This window comes from Camelus dromedarius, chromosome 7 (assembly GCF_036321535.1).
Source record: "Camelus dromedarius isolate mCamDro1 chromosome 7, mCamDro1.pat, whole genome shotgun sequence".
Taxonomy (NCBI): domain Eukaryota; kingdom Metazoa; phylum Chordata; class Mammalia; order Artiodactyla; family Camelidae; genus Camelus; species Camelus dromedarius.
The window spans coordinates 13,707,274-13,728,042 of NC_087442.1; the positions used below are offsets into that span (position 1 = coordinate 13,707,274).

At 37.3% G+C, this 20,769-nt stretch overlaps 2 protein-coding genes across 3 annotated transcripts in view; one reads left to right on the top strand and one right to left on the bottom strand.

Annotated features, from left to right (window-relative positions):
* Positions 1–2,222, top strand: part of SVOPL (SVOP like) — a 58,603-nt gene extending 56,381 nt beyond the window's left edge. The window contains exon 16 of the mRNA XM_064487329.1: positions 1,562–2,222. Within this exon, the coding sequence (XP_064343399.1) occupies positions 1,562–1,573 (12 nt within the window). The 3' untranslated portion in view covers positions 1,574–2,222. The remainder of the gene's footprint in view (positions 1–1,561) is intronic.
* Positions 2,223–13,129: 10,907 nt separating this feature from the next.
* TRIM24 (tripartite motif containing 24) overlaps positions 13,130–20,769 on the bottom strand; it is an 81,466-nt gene continuing 73,826 nt past the window's right edge. For both annotated transcript variants that reach the window (XM_031455447.2, XM_031455448.2), the window contains exons 15-19: positions 18,452–18,780; positions 17,497–17,629; positions 16,327–16,401; positions 14,446–14,595; positions 13,130–13,917 (exon numbers count right to left, since the gene is read on the bottom strand). In XM_031455447.2, coding sequence (XP_031311307.1) covers positions 13,708–13,917; positions 14,446–14,595; positions 16,327–16,401; positions 17,497–17,629; positions 18,452–18,780 — 897 coding nt within the window. In that variant the 3' untranslated portion in view covers positions 13,130–13,707. The remainder of the gene's footprint in view (positions 13,918–14,445; positions 14,596–16,326; positions 16,402–17,496; positions 17,630–18,451; positions 18,781–20,769) is intronic.

Consider the following 20,769-nt stretch of genomic DNA (forward strand, 5'->3'; position numbering starts at 1 on the left):
AGGCAGCCAGTGTTCCCGCATGTGACTTTGAGCAGCAGTTAATGCCAGTTACTTCAAAACTTTGCTTCCTGTAAAAGCTGTTGCTTGAACAGGGACTAGACTGAATGATACTGCTGACACCTCAGCTTTCTACTCTTCCCACTTTGCTGTCTGGACGTAAGCACTGCGGCAGAGCTGAAGGTGGCCAGAGGAGCAGAAAGAGCCATTTGCGTTGCCTGTAGGACCACGGGGTCTTTACCACGGGTCCAGCTACCCTTCCCCTAGTTCTGTCGGCTGCCTGTGGTAAGAGCGGGGTCAAAAACTTCAGCACTGCCCCAGCACTAAGTCAGTAGACACTGCTCACTCTGCTTCACAAAGTTCATAAGAAAGGACACCTCAAAAATGTAAGAAGGTGTGTTTCCAGGGGCAAAGTTGTACCAGAGATGGCCTCTCCTAGCCCTCTGCCCTTGTGGTTGGTTCCATCCCACAGTATAGGTGGTGGCCCTTTGTCTCCGTGCCTTAAACACAAAGCTTGTTACCGGTATGCAAGGGTGTGTGAGTGTGTGTGCATATGGGAAGGGGGGAGAAAAGGATTGTCACATCCTTCACATGGATGAGGAAACTAAGGCAAAGGGAAGTTAAGTAACTTGCAAAAAGGAACACATTAATACACAGTGGGACTGGAATTTAAACTAGATTGCAAAATTAAGTGATGCTAAATTGTAGGCCAGTTTTCCATAGTGCTAGGATTTTTCCTTTTTGTATTGCTATATCTTTAAAGATAAAGAAGAAAAGAAACCTGGCTCACCACCCAGCGTGTTTTAATGGATTTCCAGTTCAAGCCATATCCACCTATGAAAACCATGCCCTATTCTGTGGACTGGGACTTGGTTTTAGCATCTTAGTGAAAGTATTTTCCATGTGTGTTCACAAGACTTATTAATATCAGTTCCTTACAACTTTAACATGTGTCTCCAATTGGATAGGCATGTAGCCCTTGATGGCTCTGCCACTCAATGGCTATGTCACCGGGCAAATCTTAAAAGGTAGGGGTGTAGGGGTGTAGGGGTGTAGGGGTGTAGGGGTGTGTGTGTGTGTGTGTGTGTGTGTGTGTGTGTGTGTGTGTGTGTGTGTGTGTGTGTGTGTGTGTGTGTGTGTGTGTGTGTGTGTGTGTGTGTGTGTGTGTGTGTGTGTGTGTGTGTGTGTGTCTCGCAGTGATGTGAGCACGGTGACTGAGACAGTAAAACTTCCCTGTTTAAAACATGCCAAAAATTTAAACTTTCAACAGCACAGACAGCATCCCCAATAATTTGGATGAACCTACCTGTCAATGGTTTAAAAACTTTTGAAAGGATATTTATAATATGATTTTTTTCCCTGAATGTCTGTACTGCACTAGAATGAATTATAAAGCTACCACTGCATTGTCAGGTACACCAAGGTAAATGCTAGGATCTAAATTCCTTAAGTTTATTGAAGAACCTTCTATTACTAGTTTTTAGTGCCAGATAGCTGAATATGAATGGCAAAGACTTTTTAAAAAATTAAATGTACTGATCTATTAAATCATTTCTTGTTCCAGCAAATTAAATGAAGGCCTGCAAACCTATGTCTACTGGAGAAGAAAAATGCATCTTACAAAGAGCTGTGGCACATTTTAAAAAAAACCTGGTTTAATTTCTGTATGCTACTTGGTAATTATGAAACTGATGACCTATTTTTGAAAAATAAGGTGGTAATTAAGAAACTGATTACATATTTTTTAAGAAATAAGGCACATGAGAATGAAGTGGGTTAAATGTATATATATTGTAGCACAGGGAAAAGATCAATAGAGAACTCTTATAAAATATACCTAAAAGTTGGAAAGGTGTGTAGAGATGGGAAGTGGGGAAATGGCATTTATTCCTTGATATCAAGTCTGTTAGTGTTTATATATTTTCTCTGAGATGTTTGTTTTTTAAAGCTGGTAAAAAAAGAAAAAACCTTTACTGACATATAATTCACATACCCTAGATGTACCCTAAAATATTCAATTAAGTGGTTTTAGTATTTCTGAGCTTTTATTCATTCATATAAACTTCTTCTCATGAGGTTTATAGCAAAAGCTGGATTGAAATTTTGTAGCTAAGACATGAATTTGAGGTGGTATCGCTAAAATTAGCATCATTAGCATCCTTAAATTGTGACCTCTATGTTTATTAATGCAAATTGCTTATTCATAAAATAATATACTTAATTCATTTGAGACTTGTATATAATAATCAAGAAGCTGGGGATAAACTTTTTCCCAGTCTGTTTCTACTAATTTCATTAATTGTAATTGCGTCATGGGAATCAGATTCCCCCTGTAGAATCAGCGCACAGCAAGCTTTTCTACACCATGTACTTATATGCCCTTTGTGCAACCAGTTGCACGCATGACACCACACCTGTGCGCACAGGTATGCTGTGGAAGGAGAACATCCAAGCGTTTACATTTGGTCTTTTACTGCTAGTCAGGCTTATTGTGAAGACTTCTGAAACTGGGGTCCCCAAAGGCTTGATTCACCTTTCACCTCCATTCCGAAAGGAAAAGCACTGCAAGCATGAAGTATCCCTGAGCTAGCAAACTATGTGCATGAGCGGGTCACTCCTCTGTGGACCACGAACGGCTTAAGGTCAGGAACCCTTTTCTGTCAAGGGCCAGAGTTAACATCTTAGACTTGGGCTACATGTGGTCTCTGTCATAGCCCCCACCACTTCCCCACCCCCAAAATATAAAAAACATTATTAGCTCTTAGGCTGTATAAAAAAGCAGACCATAGGTTGAATTTGGCTGACAGTTTTGTTGAAATAAGTTTTTAGGTCTAAGATGGACCCACTCCTGTCTGGGGGCCACATCAGCAAACCAAAACCTTAGTAACTTCCATGTCCCTGTAATGCTCTGCTTGACCGGAAAGTGCATCCAGCCCAAACACTAAGCCAACTCTGGGCTCTACCCTTACCTCCTTGCTCCTTATTCTCTGTCCTCCTGCCTTCAGCCCCACGTTGCAGTTCTTTGGGGCCTCTGCAAATGGAGACAGCCTGCTTCATTAAGTGTCAAAGTTTGTTTGGATTACCTAAACTGTCATCTTCGATCATCTTTAACAGTCTCTGGTGATGAGGATGGGATCCAAAGCTGACTGCTAGTGGCTTTGGGACCAGACACACAGGTAAGGAGCCCACTGAACTCTTTGATTTTACTGTTGCTCTCATCAAAACCGAGAGCAAGTTGCTTTTGGATTTGAGCTCCGTTCACTTGTATACGGCTCTGATCCAAACTTTATGTAAGGGGGGGGGGGAATATATATATATATGTGTATATATATATATATATATATATATATGTATATAAAAATATATAGTTCCCAGAAAAGTTCCAGGACAGCTGTACTGGGAGCCCATAAGGGGTAGCAACAGTAGGTAGTATAAAAAGCCATTAGAGTGCCCACTACTTTTATAAAGAAATCTCATCTAAGAATTAAACAGATCAATTGCTAATGGGAATCTTGAAGCCAAAACCACAAGCACTTAAGAGGTATTAGAACACTGACCACCTAAATCTAAGACTTTTGTGCTAAGCTGTCATGGAACAGTTTAGATGTACACTGTGAAATACCAAAAAATCCCCAACCTAGCAGTACATCCCTCTCAGGTATTAATTTGCCTTCCAGGGACCTCAGGCTTATAGCTAAAGAAATGGGATCCTCAAGTTTCAAAGAACTGAGTAGTCCACTTTCTGGCACACTTGCTTATTTTATGTCTACTAATTGTGGTCCTGGAAGATACAGACATTACTGTTTATTTAAGAATTGCACTTGAAAGTAAGGGTTCCCAAATCAACAACCAGAAGGGGATACCTATTTTAACTGGGGTTCAGGCTTCAAAATTCCAAAACAACTTCATTGAAAGATTCAATGCAAAAGGCCAATGAAAAATTGAAGACACAAAACAAGTCTCTACGACTGATGTGACTCCTACAACTCCCTCTATGCTCCTTTGCCTGAGTATACTGTCTACCACTAACTGAATGGTCTTTCCACTCTAAAGAGACAAGACCGAAGACAAAGGTCCATTAAGTTAGTTTTAAAATTGCAACAGCTCCAGGGCCAGAAATTAAGACAATACCTGCCCCACCCCCCCCAACTTGAACACCCCCGTATCTGCTTTCAAAGGCGGGCTCCCATATGGGCCCTTCCAGGGCTGATGGGCCTCTAAGGGATTCTCTGATAAATTGCTACCAGTTATTTCTTTAAACAAACAGTCCAGGGGAAACTAAAAACTAATGAAATATCTTGTCAAATTCTGGTAGATACCAGAACTTACACTCTTTACTCTTAAGTCCACTCACTGGAGTCTAGAGGATGGGATCCTAGGAAAACTGGCAGAAGCCAGCCAAAGAGAAATCTTACCGAAGTCATCTCTTCCTGATCCCTGTAGTTCTCCGTCAAGAGACACATCTCGCGTTCTTTCCTTTCCAACTTCAGACTCTTGGGAATTTGGGTTTGGGGAACTCCTTGCTTATTGATCCTTTCTCTCCCAGGGATAGCTATTGCCCCCTTGTCTTTCATCCCGAGAACTTGCCTTTCTGCTGCTGGCACATGCAGGTTGTTGGTTCTTGTGTACGTAGGCAGCTCAACCATCAGGCCCCCAAAATATGGTCTGATTGGAATGTGGGTCGCATCCCACTTGCAGCTAGGGGCCAACCAACTGTTGCCGACTCTCAAGCTCTTCTTTCTTTTGGCTATCTAGATCTTGGGAGGGTTGTTCAGTACTGCCAGGAATATTTACTGTTTGTCCAGGCTGAAAGGACTGTTTCTTTTTCTTTTTTTTCTTTTTTGGTAACTTTATGGTCAGAAGTTGGCTAAATTGGAAACTGATATTCAGAACCTGATAGAAACTTTTGAGGTCTTTTCTCCCCAAGCTAAAAGTGAAACTATGTACCCAGAGGGGAGAAAAAAAAATCCCAAAGACAAACAACTCTAAATCTAGAACACAGGAATCTTTTGATTTCTAGCATAGTCGAAGATCTTCCTGATATAAAGCAGCAAGATGAAGACAATGTAGCTGGGTGGGGGATCAGCCCCTTGATTCTTTGAGGAATTACAAACAATTGTCCTTGTCTTACAAACTGAGTCTTTAACAAGACCAGAAAAATCCTACTTATCCTTTTTAATAATCCCAAAACCTCTGCCCTATTCAGCTCAAAAGGCTTATAGGGATTGTAAAAGTTCTAGATTTAATAACAAAAATTCTTTTTGGAGGAAGCTGCATTCCAACTCCAGGAAGGTAATTCTTGGAAAGAAAAAAAAAAAAGGAAAGAAAGAAAGAAGGGGTGGCTATTGGAACTAGGTAAATGAAAAATATTAAAGTTGTTTCTAGTATTTGTGAAGACTTAAGACATCTGAGCAGGTAACCTTAATTCACTCTATCTGCCAGAAACACAAGTTGGATCAACTGTTCTTTTATAATCTAGTGGCTAAAACTTTAACACGAACTGTAAGATCTGTTCACATCCACGTGTTTATGGACGTGAGTTTCTTCTACTTCTAGATGGTATTGCAAAAATTTGTGATGAGCTCTATTTAATTGACTTAAAAACAAACAAAAGTTTATATAACTCAAGTATACTTTCAGAAATATAGAAACTAACCCAAATGTTTTTCAAGTTCATGTGACCTAGGATAATCTTTGATTAAAAAAACTTAGTTTGTTGGTTTAATTAAAATAGGCATGTCTTTAGAGTCATCAACATTAACATATTGTGGGTAAATTAAATAGGTAAATTTATAAATGAGCTTTTCAATAATAATTAAGCTTTATGTTCTGTCTACTTAAAAACTGTTTCCAAACTTTTTTTATAACTTGAAACCTTATAACTTACACTGAGATAAACTTAATGACGGCTATTTACTGAATACCTAGATCATCCCCAGGTAAGAAAACACTGAAACATTAACTACTGAACACAGGCTTCCTTTCACAGAAAATCTGAAAGATATTTGGGTCAATTATTGAACATGTTTTGTACCACGCTGAAAAATTTGTGAGGAAGGTATTTCCAGAAATCATGGAACAACTTATAAGTTCAATAATTCACAGAATGCTAGCATAAAACAGTGCACAGTTGCTTACTTAGGGGTTAAGAAGTCTAATTTATATAAATAAAGGGAAACATCTCTGTGCCATGAAAGTAAGATGTGTTCTTGTTAAGGGAAAAACTGATTTTGTCCTGAAGTAAAACAACTGATTTTTCCAGAACATGAGAGAGAGGCAAAAAAACCCCCCAAAACATAGGGCAAAACATGAATGGATAAAAAAAAAAAAAAGTTGTAGGTGGTGTGTAGAGAATGAATCTTAGAAAAGGAATTTTATGTGAGGTCAAGCTGACTGGAATGGAATGGAATTTTTTTTAATGAGTTTTCATATCAAAACTCTGATGCAGAATTAGAATTTCTCTGTTAAAAGTTTTCTTATATTACTGGTTTGCTCTTAATAAGAAATTAGATAGTCTTCTCATTACCTTTTGAGTAATCTGCCTAGAAAACAAATCCTGGGTTATACCAAAATAACTTACTGTGCTTCATGTTGTCTTTATTAGATCTTTGATTACTTATGGAAACTCAGTCTTCAATATTTAAAAAAGCAAAAATTTAAAGGGGGAGGGTATAGCTTAGTGGTAGAGTGTGTGCTTTAGCATGCATGAATGAGGTTCCTGGGTTCAATCCCCAATACCTCCATTAAAACAAATAATAAATAAAACCTAATTACACCCCCCACCCCGAAAAAAAGAGCTAAGTTTTTGTTGTTTCTAAAACTAACTTTCTATATTTGATTTTGAAGTCACTAAATTAAATGTTTAGCAAACTTGCCAAAAATCAAATTCTAAACGAAGTCCTTCTGACCTCGAATTAACTCTGGAGTTTTTCAGAAAACCATTGGAACATCTCAAAAGATTTGTTCTCTCTCCTTATAAAAAGAGAAATGTTAAACCAACAAAGCTAATTTAATAAGTTATATAGGAAGCACTGTCAAATAAGAAGTGATGTTTAACATTCTTAGGTTATATTTGTATGGGTATGTTATTAATATGTGTTCCAGAAATTGAATTAAATTCCAAAAAATCTGATATGTACTGGTACAATGTTGAAATAATTCATTATTACCTTAGATAGATGAATGTCTACCATTTTATCTCACAGAAATAACCACATCTTCTTGTCAATTCCAGAACTGAATTCTTGTCAGATCTTTAGCTGTGGGTATTTTAAAGTCTTGTCGTTTACAGACAGTTATTGTTTTACTCTGATCCTTTTGCAAAAATGAGATTCATGCAAAGTAACCTACAAGTACTCTTCACCACTGACACTTCAAGTCACATTTCAAGGTGTCAAACCTTGGATGCATATGACACGACTGATGAAGACTCTACCTGACATCTGCTTCTGTGTAAACATGGGAGACCTCAAAAGGAAACTGACTAGGAAGAGAAGCAGCCCACATTAAGGCAGACTGCTTTCTCCCGAGATGCCAGATCAAGAATGATTCCCTTTCCTCCTTCCCTCTCTGACCATCTTTTCCCTAATTCTTATGCCATGAAGGTCTTCGATTCTTTTGTCTACCTTTTGCTTTGCCAGGCCAGGGCAAAGAGAAGGCTATTATTCATATGTCTCAGGCCATTACAAATTGAGTGTAATCTAACCTTGAACCAATTGTTAGATTTACTGTGATGCTGGTGATTAGGATTTGTTTGTTCTTTCCACCCATCACAAACTTACCCCTGACTGCCAATGCCTCAGTGTCTCTGGAACAAGCTCACTGGATAAACACTTCTGGAGAAGTACAGACACAATTACATGAAATACGTAAACAGGCCAACGGGTTTAAAGAAGTATCTCTGTCTTCCAGGTCACTTCTTGACTTACTTGATTCTAGCTGGTTTGGGACATGGAAGCCCTAGCTCAGAAACACTCTCCAAACCTTGAGCTTTATTTTGATGCTAGTGATGATTGTTGCCCTACTATGCCGTGTTCCCACAAAAGTTTTAAATGCGTATCGGTAGCCACTGACCAGCCAACAGATCGTCTGACCAAAACAACCAGACAGAAGAACGTAACTAGCGACAAGAATACAAGCCCGACATCTCTTCTGAATGCTACCTTGAGACCCAAAGAGGAAATGGTAACTCAGTCACACTGGTATTTTTGATCAAAACTCTCAAATGGCCAAGAGGATGATCAAAAGGCAGTACTACAGAAATAAATTTCTAGGCCCAAGATGGAGCCACTCCTGTTCGGGGTGCCACATCAGCAAACCAAAACTTACATTAACTTTCATGCCTCTGTAAATGCTCTGCTGGACCAGAAACGCCGTATATCCAGTCAGCCAATCACCAAATGCCAAACAAACTCTGGGCTCTACACTTTTCTCTGAACCCTTGTGAATGGAGATTGCCCTCTTCGTGTTTGGAAGTTTGTTTGGATTACCTAAATTTTGTCATCTTTAATCATTTTAGTTTGCAGACTTGTCTTAGTCTAGTTAATAGACTATTCTAGGCCAAAATATTTTTGATGCAAAGATGTCTTGGCTACACATACAGGGCTAGCCGAACCCACAACAAATCAAATTGAAAACCCCAAAGCTGACAGTAGCAGCAACTTATAATTAGAACCAAGGGATAATAGCAGTGAATGAAAACCACACTCAACCATTGATAACGCTGATGCTCCATCACCTTCCCAAGGATTTCAGGAATTCCTGATACCTGTGGAGGTATCCAGGCTTAAGACACTTTACGCTGCTGTCCAGCACTGTCTAGTACCCAAGCTGCCTAGGAGACACTAAATTAGTATACAGCAAAAGTATCAACATAATTTTAATTAAAATACTAAATTTGAGAAATCCTTTATAAACTCATGTATCTTGCTTACCTTAATAGTAATTTGTTGACTTCCATTTCTACTAGTGCCTATTAAGTCATTTACTTGTAAGTTTTTTGGATTGGTTTCACAGCCCACTGAAAGATGGTTTGGTCGAAGTATTAAAATGGAATCTCTGAACAAGTATATTCTGCCTTATGCAATAGGATAGAGGTTGTATATTCTGAATCAAATACAGAAGGGAATTTGATTTCTGTAAGCCTCTTCGAAGTATACTCTATAGTAGCAAATGAGAAAAAGAAAAAGAAAAAAGAAATCCTCCTGTAATATGAATGCTAGAACCTTTATTTGGGGCTTTTTCAATCCCCTCATTGGTAAATGCCTTACACAATCAGATGAGAGAACCAGCATCATTCCAAAGCATGGCACCTGGTGACTCACCGAACTTGTTGCCACTCCTCCTCTTTCTTATTAGGAACACCCTGATTTTCTTTGGGAAAATGCCACTTCTCAGGTCCAGTACAATCCCAAGGGTGAGACGTGCAGTTAACTCTTGTTGATCCTTATATTCTAGCCCCTCCCCACAATGACAACTGGGCTTCAGTCATTGGTTCCTGACTGAATTCTCTGGCTCATTTTTCTTGGGGTTAAAGGCGATAGAGAACATGGGTAAAGAATTCACATTCACAAGTATCCTCGTACATGGCAGAGGGTATTAAAATAGCTTTTCCTCCACACCTCATTTGAAAATGTGGTAATGACTGAATTTCATTAAATGTTTAACTTATAACTTCTACGGATTATTATTTTTTGGACTCAAATAAGAATTTATATTCTATTTAAAAACTCACTTAAGAATCAATCCCCATCAATGTAAGATCTATTAAATATTCAAAAGTGAGTCTTTAAAATAGTTGTAATATCTGAGAATCTAAACTTCCTGAAATTTATAGGTGAAACATGTAAAATTTCAAAGTGACTTGTAGAAGTCCCCACTCTGTGTTTCTTCCCTCTTCCAATACATTTCAGACAAGCAGAATTTTTCATGGCATCTTTGGTTCTCCTACTTTCAGGGGGCTGGGTTCTTTCTGGAGGGTGGAATCAGTGATTGAATGTATTTATCACCTCTTCCTTCCTGTTTGCCAAATTAAGTTTTTTGCTTTATCTTTTAAAGCTGGTGAAATACATCTGTTAGAATTTCTAAAAAAGTTTTCCCATTTCCAAAAAAGTTTATGGACTCTATCAGTTTTATAGAGGGACACACAAAGGTAGGGATTTGTGAGACTCAGCTAGTTAATATTCTACTGAATGACATATGGTAATCTTTCCATTAAAAATTCCTTGTTGTGGTAAAATATTCACAGTAAAAATCTATCAAAGCTGATTTTTTTTTTAATTAAAATCAAAGCACCAGTGGACTCCCCCGCAAATGGAAAACAAATATTACTGCCTCATATATTCTTCACAATAAGCAAAACGTTCATGGGGAGAGAAATCTGTGATCTGACTGTCTAGCAGTATTCTCACTCAAGAACATGAGCCACCACCATGTGAATTATGACAGTAAGTTCACACTCAAGGTGAAGGGGCAATATATATAAAAAGACACGAACTGTTAACTTACACAAGGTTACATATAAAATACTTGAAAAAATATGTATGTGCATGGTTATTTACAAGGACGGCCTCTATTTCACTAAGAAGTTAGACTATGACTATGTCCATAATTTTAAGGGTCAATCAGGTCACTCAATTTCTCTCATTTGTAACAGATACAGATAAGCAGGAAATAAGCACATCTTCTGTTTTAACCCAAAAACCTTTTGCTCCCGCGCAGCAACCTACTTTTGGGATTCGTGTTCCTTTGTACATCAGGCCTCGCCAAACGGAGTTCTCCTTTCACTGTCTAGTCCCTCCACAGAACCCGAACTTAAAAGCTTAAAACACTGTAACAGCAGACATCTGAAATGCAAATTCGTAAGTGGAGCAATCAATCGTATACTCACCCTTTCGACGTGGAGTGAATCTTCGTAGGACATCTGTACAACTGTGTAGTAGTAAAATGTGGACCCTATTTAGCTTGGAAAAGAAGATAAAACTACCAAGGCAAGAGGACACTTTTTTTTTTTTTAAAAAGCACCTTCCAATTTTCTACCTTTCCATTCAGGAAAGATAAGCAGGGCCTGTAATTCAAAGGACAAAATATGTGTACTGCCAGATGCTGGTGCACAACAGTATTTTGAACTGAATATGGTACATACACCCCCCCCCCATCCATTTATACTTCTGCCAAAGCCACACACATCACTGACTGTGTCCTAGGCTTCTTATTGCCAGAAAGATCAGGTGCTTCAAACCTAGGAAAGCTTTCGATGAGTTGGACTGAGTAAATTCTAGCTCCCCAGGGCCTGCTCATCGCGTGATCACGTTCAGCACTGGGGGCCTTACGGCTATGACACGAGGCTATTGGCTCTAAATCCAGAGGGCAATCTCCTGGAGTTTTTGATCAGAGGTAAACACTGGAGTTTTTTAAGTTTAGCTCAAGGTTGCTTGAATTGCACTGACCTTCTGGGAGAATGCTCTCCAAGTGAGCGTGAGGTACAGTCAGACTCATAGCTTACTTCCATTATAATTTAAGGACTGCTTTGCCACGATCCAACTGGGCACATAGGCGCTTGTTAATAAGGTCACAAGATGTTAACTTTAAAAACCATTAAGAAAATGCCATTTGGAGAGAGAAACACAATATATATTATGTATGATTATAGGAAAGATGGTTTTTCAGCTACCTTTCATGGAGCAAAATAATGATAAAGGTGAAAGAGAAATACTGTTTTAAAAGACTAATATGGCATTGAATATATCAGTGAAAGTTTTGGGTACATTAGTAGAAATTCTGGCTCAGAAACATTTAGGAAATTATAATTTTTCTCTCTTAAGTGCTACTTCCCTTTGTGATCATCCTCAAAACTTATCTGTGTTGCCCGGCTTTTTACTCAGGAGACAAGTATGGAAGAAGAAACTGTCAGAAGAACAGTATTCTAAGATAGCAACAATAAACTCATTAGCAAAAAGACAATTAAGTGGTATATACACTATTATCAAAATTTGTTCAAGTCTTTGGAGAATAAATGTCAAATGCATATTCAAAGCAATACAACAGCAACTACCCTGAAAGGCATATTTGTAAAAGTGATTAAGACTTTTTAACCATTAATATATAATTGACATATTATGGACTAGACCCAGGTCCACACAGAAAGTGAGACACTATTGCCAGTAAGTTATTTTCTCATTTTATCTTTAGTGATATCTGAAAACCCAATGACTTAGCCACAGAGTATTTTCAAATTGTCCATTTCAAGAAGTAATGTCATGTAGATAAAAGCAAGTCCTCTAGGTTTAATTAATGGGTGATGACACTATCCAAAGAATAAAATTCTTTCAAGTCAGCTATATTTTTATCCTGTCGGCCTAAAGAGAAAAACTTCCTCAGCCAATTAATGTTTTCTAAATAAAGGTGTACTTTGTCAAACTAAAAAAGTCCATGTGTAGATACTCTGTCAAATGTTAAATTAGCAACTGGCACAACAATATTCTTCTATCTTAATCCATTTTCCTTCTTTGACACTGAACAATAAGTAAAAGGAATAAATGAACGTCAGTTAAACTAGCTAGGTCTGACCCATTAAGAATATGCTTGCCCTCAGAAGATAGGTCTTTTGTATCTCTATCAAGAGAATGAAAATGAAATCCAGAATTAAGTTGGATGAAAGACTCAATTTGAGGTCTGACACTGAAAAACAGGAAATAGATGCTTCAGAAAATTTTAAATGTCACTACAATTCCCTCCAATTACCTGCTCCCAAATTGCACAACACATTTTCATTCCATATTATGAAGACAGATGAAAACCACAGAACTGGTCCCTTTCAGGGGAATTTATATTTAATGCCCAACAGGGTGTAAGTTGAAGAATACTCACATCAAATACGGCACACACTGCTGTATTTCATATTTTGGGTAGTTCCACTAAAAGCCATAGTGCAAACAATGAGTCTTGTTATAAAAGGATCACCTGCACAGCTAAAAAACAAACAAACCACACAGACACACAGCAAAACCAAATGTGTACACTTTCTTCCTCAGTGGAAGAAGTTAGATTTAGAAATGTATGAAAAATGGCCTTGAAAACCTGCTATACCAAACACCTCTACAGACAAGAAAAAAACAAAACCAAAAATCAAACATTTGTTTTCCTGCTTTTCCTTTAATACAGTCGCCATCTTACATTATGTACTATTAGGTGCCTTCTTCATAGCATCTAATCTACTTTTTCGTCGCACTGCTGGACATCCTAGGATAGAACTTTTATCACCACTCATATTCATGGAGCACTGCTCTTACGTACAGTACACCTAACTCATGGTTGGTCCATAATTAATGGGTAGTGGTATTTTCTAAAAATGGATTAACGCACACATCCAAATCACATTAAAATTTCAACTTAGGGTTCATACAAAGTCTATCTCCTTCCTATAGTAGCTACCACTCCATTTTGCAGTTTGAAATCCAGTAAGTGGGAAGAATGTCTTTTTGTTTTGTTGTTGATGCTGCTTCTTTCTTCCTTTCTCCTTCTTTCCCTCTTTTTCTTTCTTTCTTAATAAGAAGGTTAAAAGAAATGGATTATTAAGGAAATCAAAGTCTAGTAAACATCAAAAACTTAAGAGTGGTCACAAATTCTTCTTGGTAATGATAATTAAATTATTGACAAAATGTTTTTTGAAAACAAACAAATCTAAAAACCAGCACACGCCAACAGCGCTGCTTATTTAAGCAACTGGCGTTCCTCTATGCTTTTGAGGCGTTTCTTCCGGGGCTGTACAAAGTCATCATCTGAGTCATCACTATATTTATTATCTTCAGATTCATTCCTGAATTCTGGTTTAGGAAACCTTTTTTCTGGATAAAGATTCTTCAGAAGTTCTTCAAAATAGCTTTCAAGTTTCATACCAGCATTGGCTACTTCTGAGTCAGGCTGTTGAATAAAAATTAAAATATGAATAAAGAAAAACATTTTAAATAGTCAACAAAAGCAGTAGATTTCTCACATTTTTGTTCCCTTTTACCTCAAGATTGTGAATATCAGTGGATTGTTTGGGGGAAAATGTTTATGTATAGCACTGATATAAAGCAAATAGTCTGGAGCTAGACAAAGTCTAGCTAATGGTCAGATAAAAAATAAATAAGAGGCTTTGACTCTTCTGGATTATTCTATGAGGGTGGTAGTAGCAGGACTGGATTAACAAAGAGAGAGCAAAGAGAAGCCAGAATCAGAGTCATGTAACAAGAATTTCTAGAACAATTTAAATGAAATGTGGAATTCTGGAATGAGTAACCAATACAAAGAACAAACTACCAACAAACGGCTGTCGGTCTGACGGATGTGGAGATAAGTCTCCTTGGAAATTTATGCCACTGTAGATAAGTATCTTGATCTCCTCATTTGTTCATAAGGTGTTTGGTATAATATTACTTTCGAATTGATATTTTTTTTTCTTCTCACCTCATTGAATTCAGCACAGTTTTGAAAGATCAATCTAAAATCAGCTACAAAATCTTCAGGCTTTGTGTACATGGAATAATCTTCTTGTAATCTTTTCTTGATAGTTGACAAATCCATTGGATTTTTAATTATTTTGTAATAATCAGGCACCTTTCAAAAGACATGAGATGTTACAATAAATAGCTAAATTCTACCTGGTTCTAAATAAATCCTACAGGTAGTAGTGTAACATTCAGCTTGTGCTCATTGCTTTTCTCTGTACCATTTTGTCACTGGTAAGGAAATCTATTCAGGGAGTTTCTGCAGGCTTCCACACATTGATAAATGTTTAGTTTCACATTTATCAAAAATTTTCACCAGTTATTTTTAATGAAAAAAAAAAAAAAACTTACCACACGTTCCCTCTTACTACTCTCCTTCACTATTAAGCAAAAAGCAATCACTAGAAAAAGTACTACTTCCAGTAAGGTTGGACGTGTTTTTGCTGCATGTGTTTTAGCAGGTAGGCTTTGAACCTGGATTTGACCCCCAGCTCTGCCACTCAATAGTGTACTCTTGGCTAAGTTACTTCACTGAAACTGTTTCTTTGTATTTCCAACAGGAATCATTCTACCACTCTACAGGATTTTGTAAAGACTAAATGAGATAATATATATGAAGAAAAAGGGGGCTACTTTGCTGCTGCTGTTACTAACACCAACTTATTAGTGTAACTTATATTGGTGTAATAAGCATTGTAGATAGCGGAAAGTTAAAATTGTCAATGAAAATACATAAGTTAACATTCTTCTTTTTAATACTACTCTCTTATAAGTCAATTTCTTCAAATTTCTTCTATTAGAAAAGAGGATTCCTTGACCTGACTATAAGTCAACATCTTAAAGAGCACCAAGTTCCAGGTTAAATTTTTCAGTGAATACCATTCTTATGGGCATATTTTTGCCCTGCCTCTTTTTGCTACACTATAAAAATCATTTATAGTGGATCCTTGAACTGTGGATTTTATCTATGTGGATTTTCTTCATTAAATTCATACTATAACACTACACGATCCGTGGCTGATTGACTCTGTGGGTACAGAGGGCCGACTGTAAAGTTATACACAGCCTTTCAACTGTGGAGACAGCCGGTGTTCTTAACCTCTGTATTGTTCTAAGAGTCAGCTGTATTTCTTTTTCCTATCTCAATTTCTCAAAACTTGTTTTCAAGAAAGAAGTTAACTGTTTAGTAGCTCGATGTATTTACCAAGCCAGTTTTATTTTCCAACCTTGCATTAAGTTTTAAAAATTTATCTAACTGTACAAATCTATTAATTTTTTCAAAGGAATTTCAGACATCAGAAAATAGAAAAACTTATTTTGAGTCCTCTCTGGCATTCTAAAATTATGCATTAAAGTCACATCAAACTTTAAATATGAAGCTTTGTGAAGTTGATGACACACATACACACAAACACACCCCTCTCCCTCTATTGTTACAGACTACTCATTACTTGAAGTCTAGACCTAGAAATCAAAATACACATAGAGAATTTGGGGAGGTCTTTATCTCAGATGGCAAGTTTTTTCCCCCAACAGCTTAGGACATACACCTAAAACTCCTGAGAGAAACAACTGGTAGAAATCATCCCAGAGAATGGGAGGTAAAATACATTAGCTGAGAAAAAAGAATATGTGAGAAATGAATATAACTTTTGGGCTAGTTTGTTAATATTAAGATGTATTTAAGATCAAAGCATCAGTATGTATGAATAAGCTTTAAGATTTGGATTAATATAAGAAACTTACTATTGAAAAATGGTAGAAACTAGATTCTCATAAATCGAGTTTTAGAAAAATCATCTCACTGTGCAAAAATGCACAAAATGACATTAATACTTACAGTTAGAGGAACTGGGTCTTGAAAAGCCAGGCTCATTTCATGGCAGTAAAGAAATAAAAGTAGGCGTTCACACTTCTGCACACACATTAAAAAAAAAAAAAAGAAAGAAAATATAATGAAATAATGAAGTCACAGCTAATTTTTAATAACACCATTACAGGTCTCAAAGTACCAGGATAAAAATTAAAACCAGATGAATACAAGAAAAACACTGATACCTGGAGCTTTGATAACCTTTCCAGTCATTGACTCCAGTGTACCATTTGACATTTTGGGGTGTCTGTGATATGAGAGCAGTCCTTGTAATTACAGGAACAAAAGCAGCATCACTAGAAACCCATCTGAAGTTCTTTAAACATAAATTTCCACTTATCTCTCCAATTTGTGTACTGAATTATTAATGGTCGATAAAAGAAGAACATCCATGTGTTAAGAGATCCAGAGGTGGAGGCTTTCCACGGCGCGCTGGGTCCCAAGGCCTCTCTCTGAATGCAGATGGTGCCATCAAGCACCCGGCTACTCCCTGCTCACGGGCTGACCCAGCAACACCGCGTCGTGGTGGCAGCGCTCACCCACCCTCTCCCGCATGACAACTTTCATACTGATTGTTCTACTTAGTAATTCAGCACAGGAGCTTCTTTAGTAATAAGTACTGGCTTAGTAGCTTTATATGTTAATTGCAGTTAAATCTATTAGCAGGCTTTGAAGTATAAACCTAGTACCACCTGGGGAAATGATGTAATTTTTTTCCAGGAAGAGTAAACAGAAAAACCCATCCATCTCTTTGGTGACAATTCTTAACAAATTGAGGTAGAAAACTTATCCATAGTAGAAAACAAAACTGAAATTCACTACACGTAGCCTGAAAATCCAGGATAAATACATATATAAAGCACACATATTCAATTGAACTTTGTCCAATTACAGTATTTTAAGCTTCTAGAAAATACATGTATAGCACTGTGATTTTATTTAACTAAAACGTTATAATTTGCCATTATTTAAGATTCTTACATTTTTGTGGGAAAAAAGTACTAAAGAAGAATGAAGTCAGTACAGAATTTGAACATACACTTCTTTGAGGAAAGCACCTCTGCATCACAGTACCTGTCTATCACTATACAATGTGCAAGCAAAACGACTGTGTAACAGGCTAGGCTGGAAACTTACCCTTTTGTCTATCGGCGTGAGTTTAACAAGGCCTTCGGTTTTCTTTTTTTCTGAGTTGTGACTAGGAGCATCACAATCATATTCAACTTCTGGTTTAGATAAGTCTCGGCAGAAAGTGCAAATCCACTCTCCACTGTTGGGGGATAAAGTATTTGATTGAGTTCCTAACGCATCATTTCTCTCTTCCCCATCTCCCTTTCCCAGCTCTTCCATGCCAAATGTGATACAGAATTATTTATTTGGCATAAACTGTAATCACTGAGGACTTACCATATATCTACTATGTACATGGCACCATGCTGAGACAGCCTAAGAGCAGAAATACAATACAAGGGCCTAAGTGGTAAAGGAGTTACTTTTAGTCTAGTTAAGGAGCATGAAACACACGTACAAATAAAACAAAACACACGCACCAGTCTCCGGCCAATGTGAGGCATAAGTGACATTTTCCCCAAATGATTCAAGAAAAAGAAGTGCTCTTGGTACTATTCTTGCAACTTTAAGTTTGAAATTATAAATTAAATTTTTAAAAGGACAGCCTTTGAAGAACTAGGAGATCAATCCAATGGCTTTTCTTCATTACCATCATCACCTCATAGGGTTTGAGAATTTACTCACGATGTTTGTAAGTAATATGGCTCAATGCCTGGTAAATAAGACACAACAGATTATGGCAGTTGTGCATAAGGACCATGTTCTTTATGGAAATCCCCTTGAAATCATTTAAAGGGCTATATATATTTTTTCTCATCATAACAGACTAGGTTTTTGAGAGAAGCACAGGGAATAAGAGTCAGGGTATAGGAAAGCCAATGATGACAATTTTGGAGTATGTACTTATGCCAAGTGGACTTCTACTTAAGTTTTTACAAAGGTTTTATGTTACAATGATCATCCGAAGTTTATTGCATTTATAGTGAAGGAATGTAAGAGAGGGAAGCAAGCACTATCATACCTTGGAAAATTCGCCAATGTGGGCACGTGACAAGAAAGATGGAATACTTTGGGACATTTCTCACAGCACAGGAGTTCCCCTCCGTTCTGACAAACTGCACACCAGTCCTCATTGGGGTCATCCTCCTTCCTCGTCTCTCCAACATGAAGCGGTGATTTCTGCGAGGCATCTAGCCAGTCAGACTTTCCATTTGAGGAACTTTCTTGGTGAATTCCAGGTTGATCTCCTGTGCTATCAGGGGCATCGGATCTTGGCACAGACTCTTCAGAAGCAGAGCTCTGACTGCTGTTTAAGAGCAGGGAGGTGAGTATGCTTCTTGGATAGTTGGTCTGCAATGGACAGAGGTAACATACGTATTTGTATCTTTTGAACTGGCATTCTTTATTAGCACAATTCTGGACAGCAGACTGCTCACTCATGAGAACCTGCTTATTTCAAAGGAGTCTGTGAATATGCATGAGACCCAAGACAAGAATGTTTACTGCTAACTGTATTAAAGGTCCTAATGGTAAAGAAGACATAGATCTCTACTGAAAAATATCTTGAAAACAGAAGATCAGCAGCAGTAAGGAGGTGTGGATAATACAGGAAAAATCTTTGAATCTGCTGATGGCTACAGAAATGAGAGAACAGGTGGATAGTGCAGAAGTCAACGTCAGGAAATGTATATACATTTTACTAGAGCTGTGAATTCAAAGTGTACCTAAACACAAAACATGCCTACTGTACATTTTTATCATTCAAAAAAAAGGTATACTATTTTAATTCTTAGAAGTAATTTCACCTCTCCAGGTGCCATTAATAATTTTAAGATGAATCTAAATTCTATGGTGAAGCCTAGGATGGTGAGGTGAAAACTTCAAATTAAAAACATAATCTATTATCTCCTTTAAACATTTAAAAAAATGTTGAAGTAGTTAAAAGCATGGGTATATAATATCATTCTTTAAAGGCAATTATTTAGCTTTTTCTTCTGCTATTTACTTCTGTATTTCTAAATACGCTTCGACTCTATTTTCCCAAATTTCCTATTTTAAACATATTTTCACTTTTAAATATTTGTATTTTCCCTACTGTGAAAGATTAAATTTTTCCTTCCTGACTCTCCACACCCTTCTTATACTTACACACACCATTTATACCAACCTCTTAGCATAGTTTTATTAAGCATTGATTTCTTTTTAGTTGGTTGGCACCAGTGGTAACTGTTCATAGCCAGCATCTATTCCAACTGGTCAGTATCACTGCTGTACTGGTTAAGTAAGTATCCCGAAAAATCAATTTTTGGTCAAATGCGTGTTCAGGTAATATCCTGATTATGCCTAGTTTTTAGTTATCTTTGTATTAAGGTGTTTGCATCATTATGACTATATAAATACTGTGCATTGCATAAGCACAGAATGTACTATGAGTACACTTCCTTTTTTATCTTTTTGTTTTTACTATGAGTAAATAATTACCTTATTTTTATTACTTTTTTTGCTTGTTTTGGGGGGAGGTAATTAAATAGATAGACAGATGGATTTTTAGTGGAGGAACTGGGGACTGAACCCAGGACCTTGTGCATGCTAAGCACATGCTCTCTACCACTGAGCTATAACCTCCCCTCCTCAATTACCTTATTTTTAAATTTAATCCATTTGCTTCTTTTTCTAGCTTATCTATCTCCAAGTCATTCTCACAATCTCCAACAGGGTTATAAAATGCTTCTCGATACTGTCAGAACATTTTTCTCACCATTACATACTCCCCTAATGGATTCTTCTGTCCTGCTACAGGGTGTACCGGAGGAGCTGGGGCACTGGGGGCTAACTGCCCTTTTCTTTGCCTCTCTTCTGTGTTAGATCTCATTTCTGGGATCTTATGTCATCCTCTTTCTGGGTTTACTTCAGTTTTGATGAAGCGTATTCTCAAATATCTCCCTGAGAATAAGTGCATGGGAATTAAAAATTTAAGACTCTGCATACATGTCTAAAAATGTTTATTTAATCTTTGTGCATAATTGATAATCTACCTGGGTACAGAATTCTGGCTACAAAATATCCTTCCTCACAATTTTGATATTTCTCTATTGTCTTTCAGCTTTGCGTGTCTGTGTTGAGGAGCTGGTGACATTATGATGTCTGATTCATTGTATAAGGTGTTTTTTTCCTTCTGGAAGCCTTTAGAACCTGTTTAGAATCCTGGTATTCTGAAACTGATGATGATATGACCTGAGTCTCCTTTTCATTTAATTGTTATGATACTTGGTAGGCCCTTTCCATTCAGATGCCCATGCCCTTCAGTTAACAGGAAGTTTCCTTGTATCACTGCTCTGG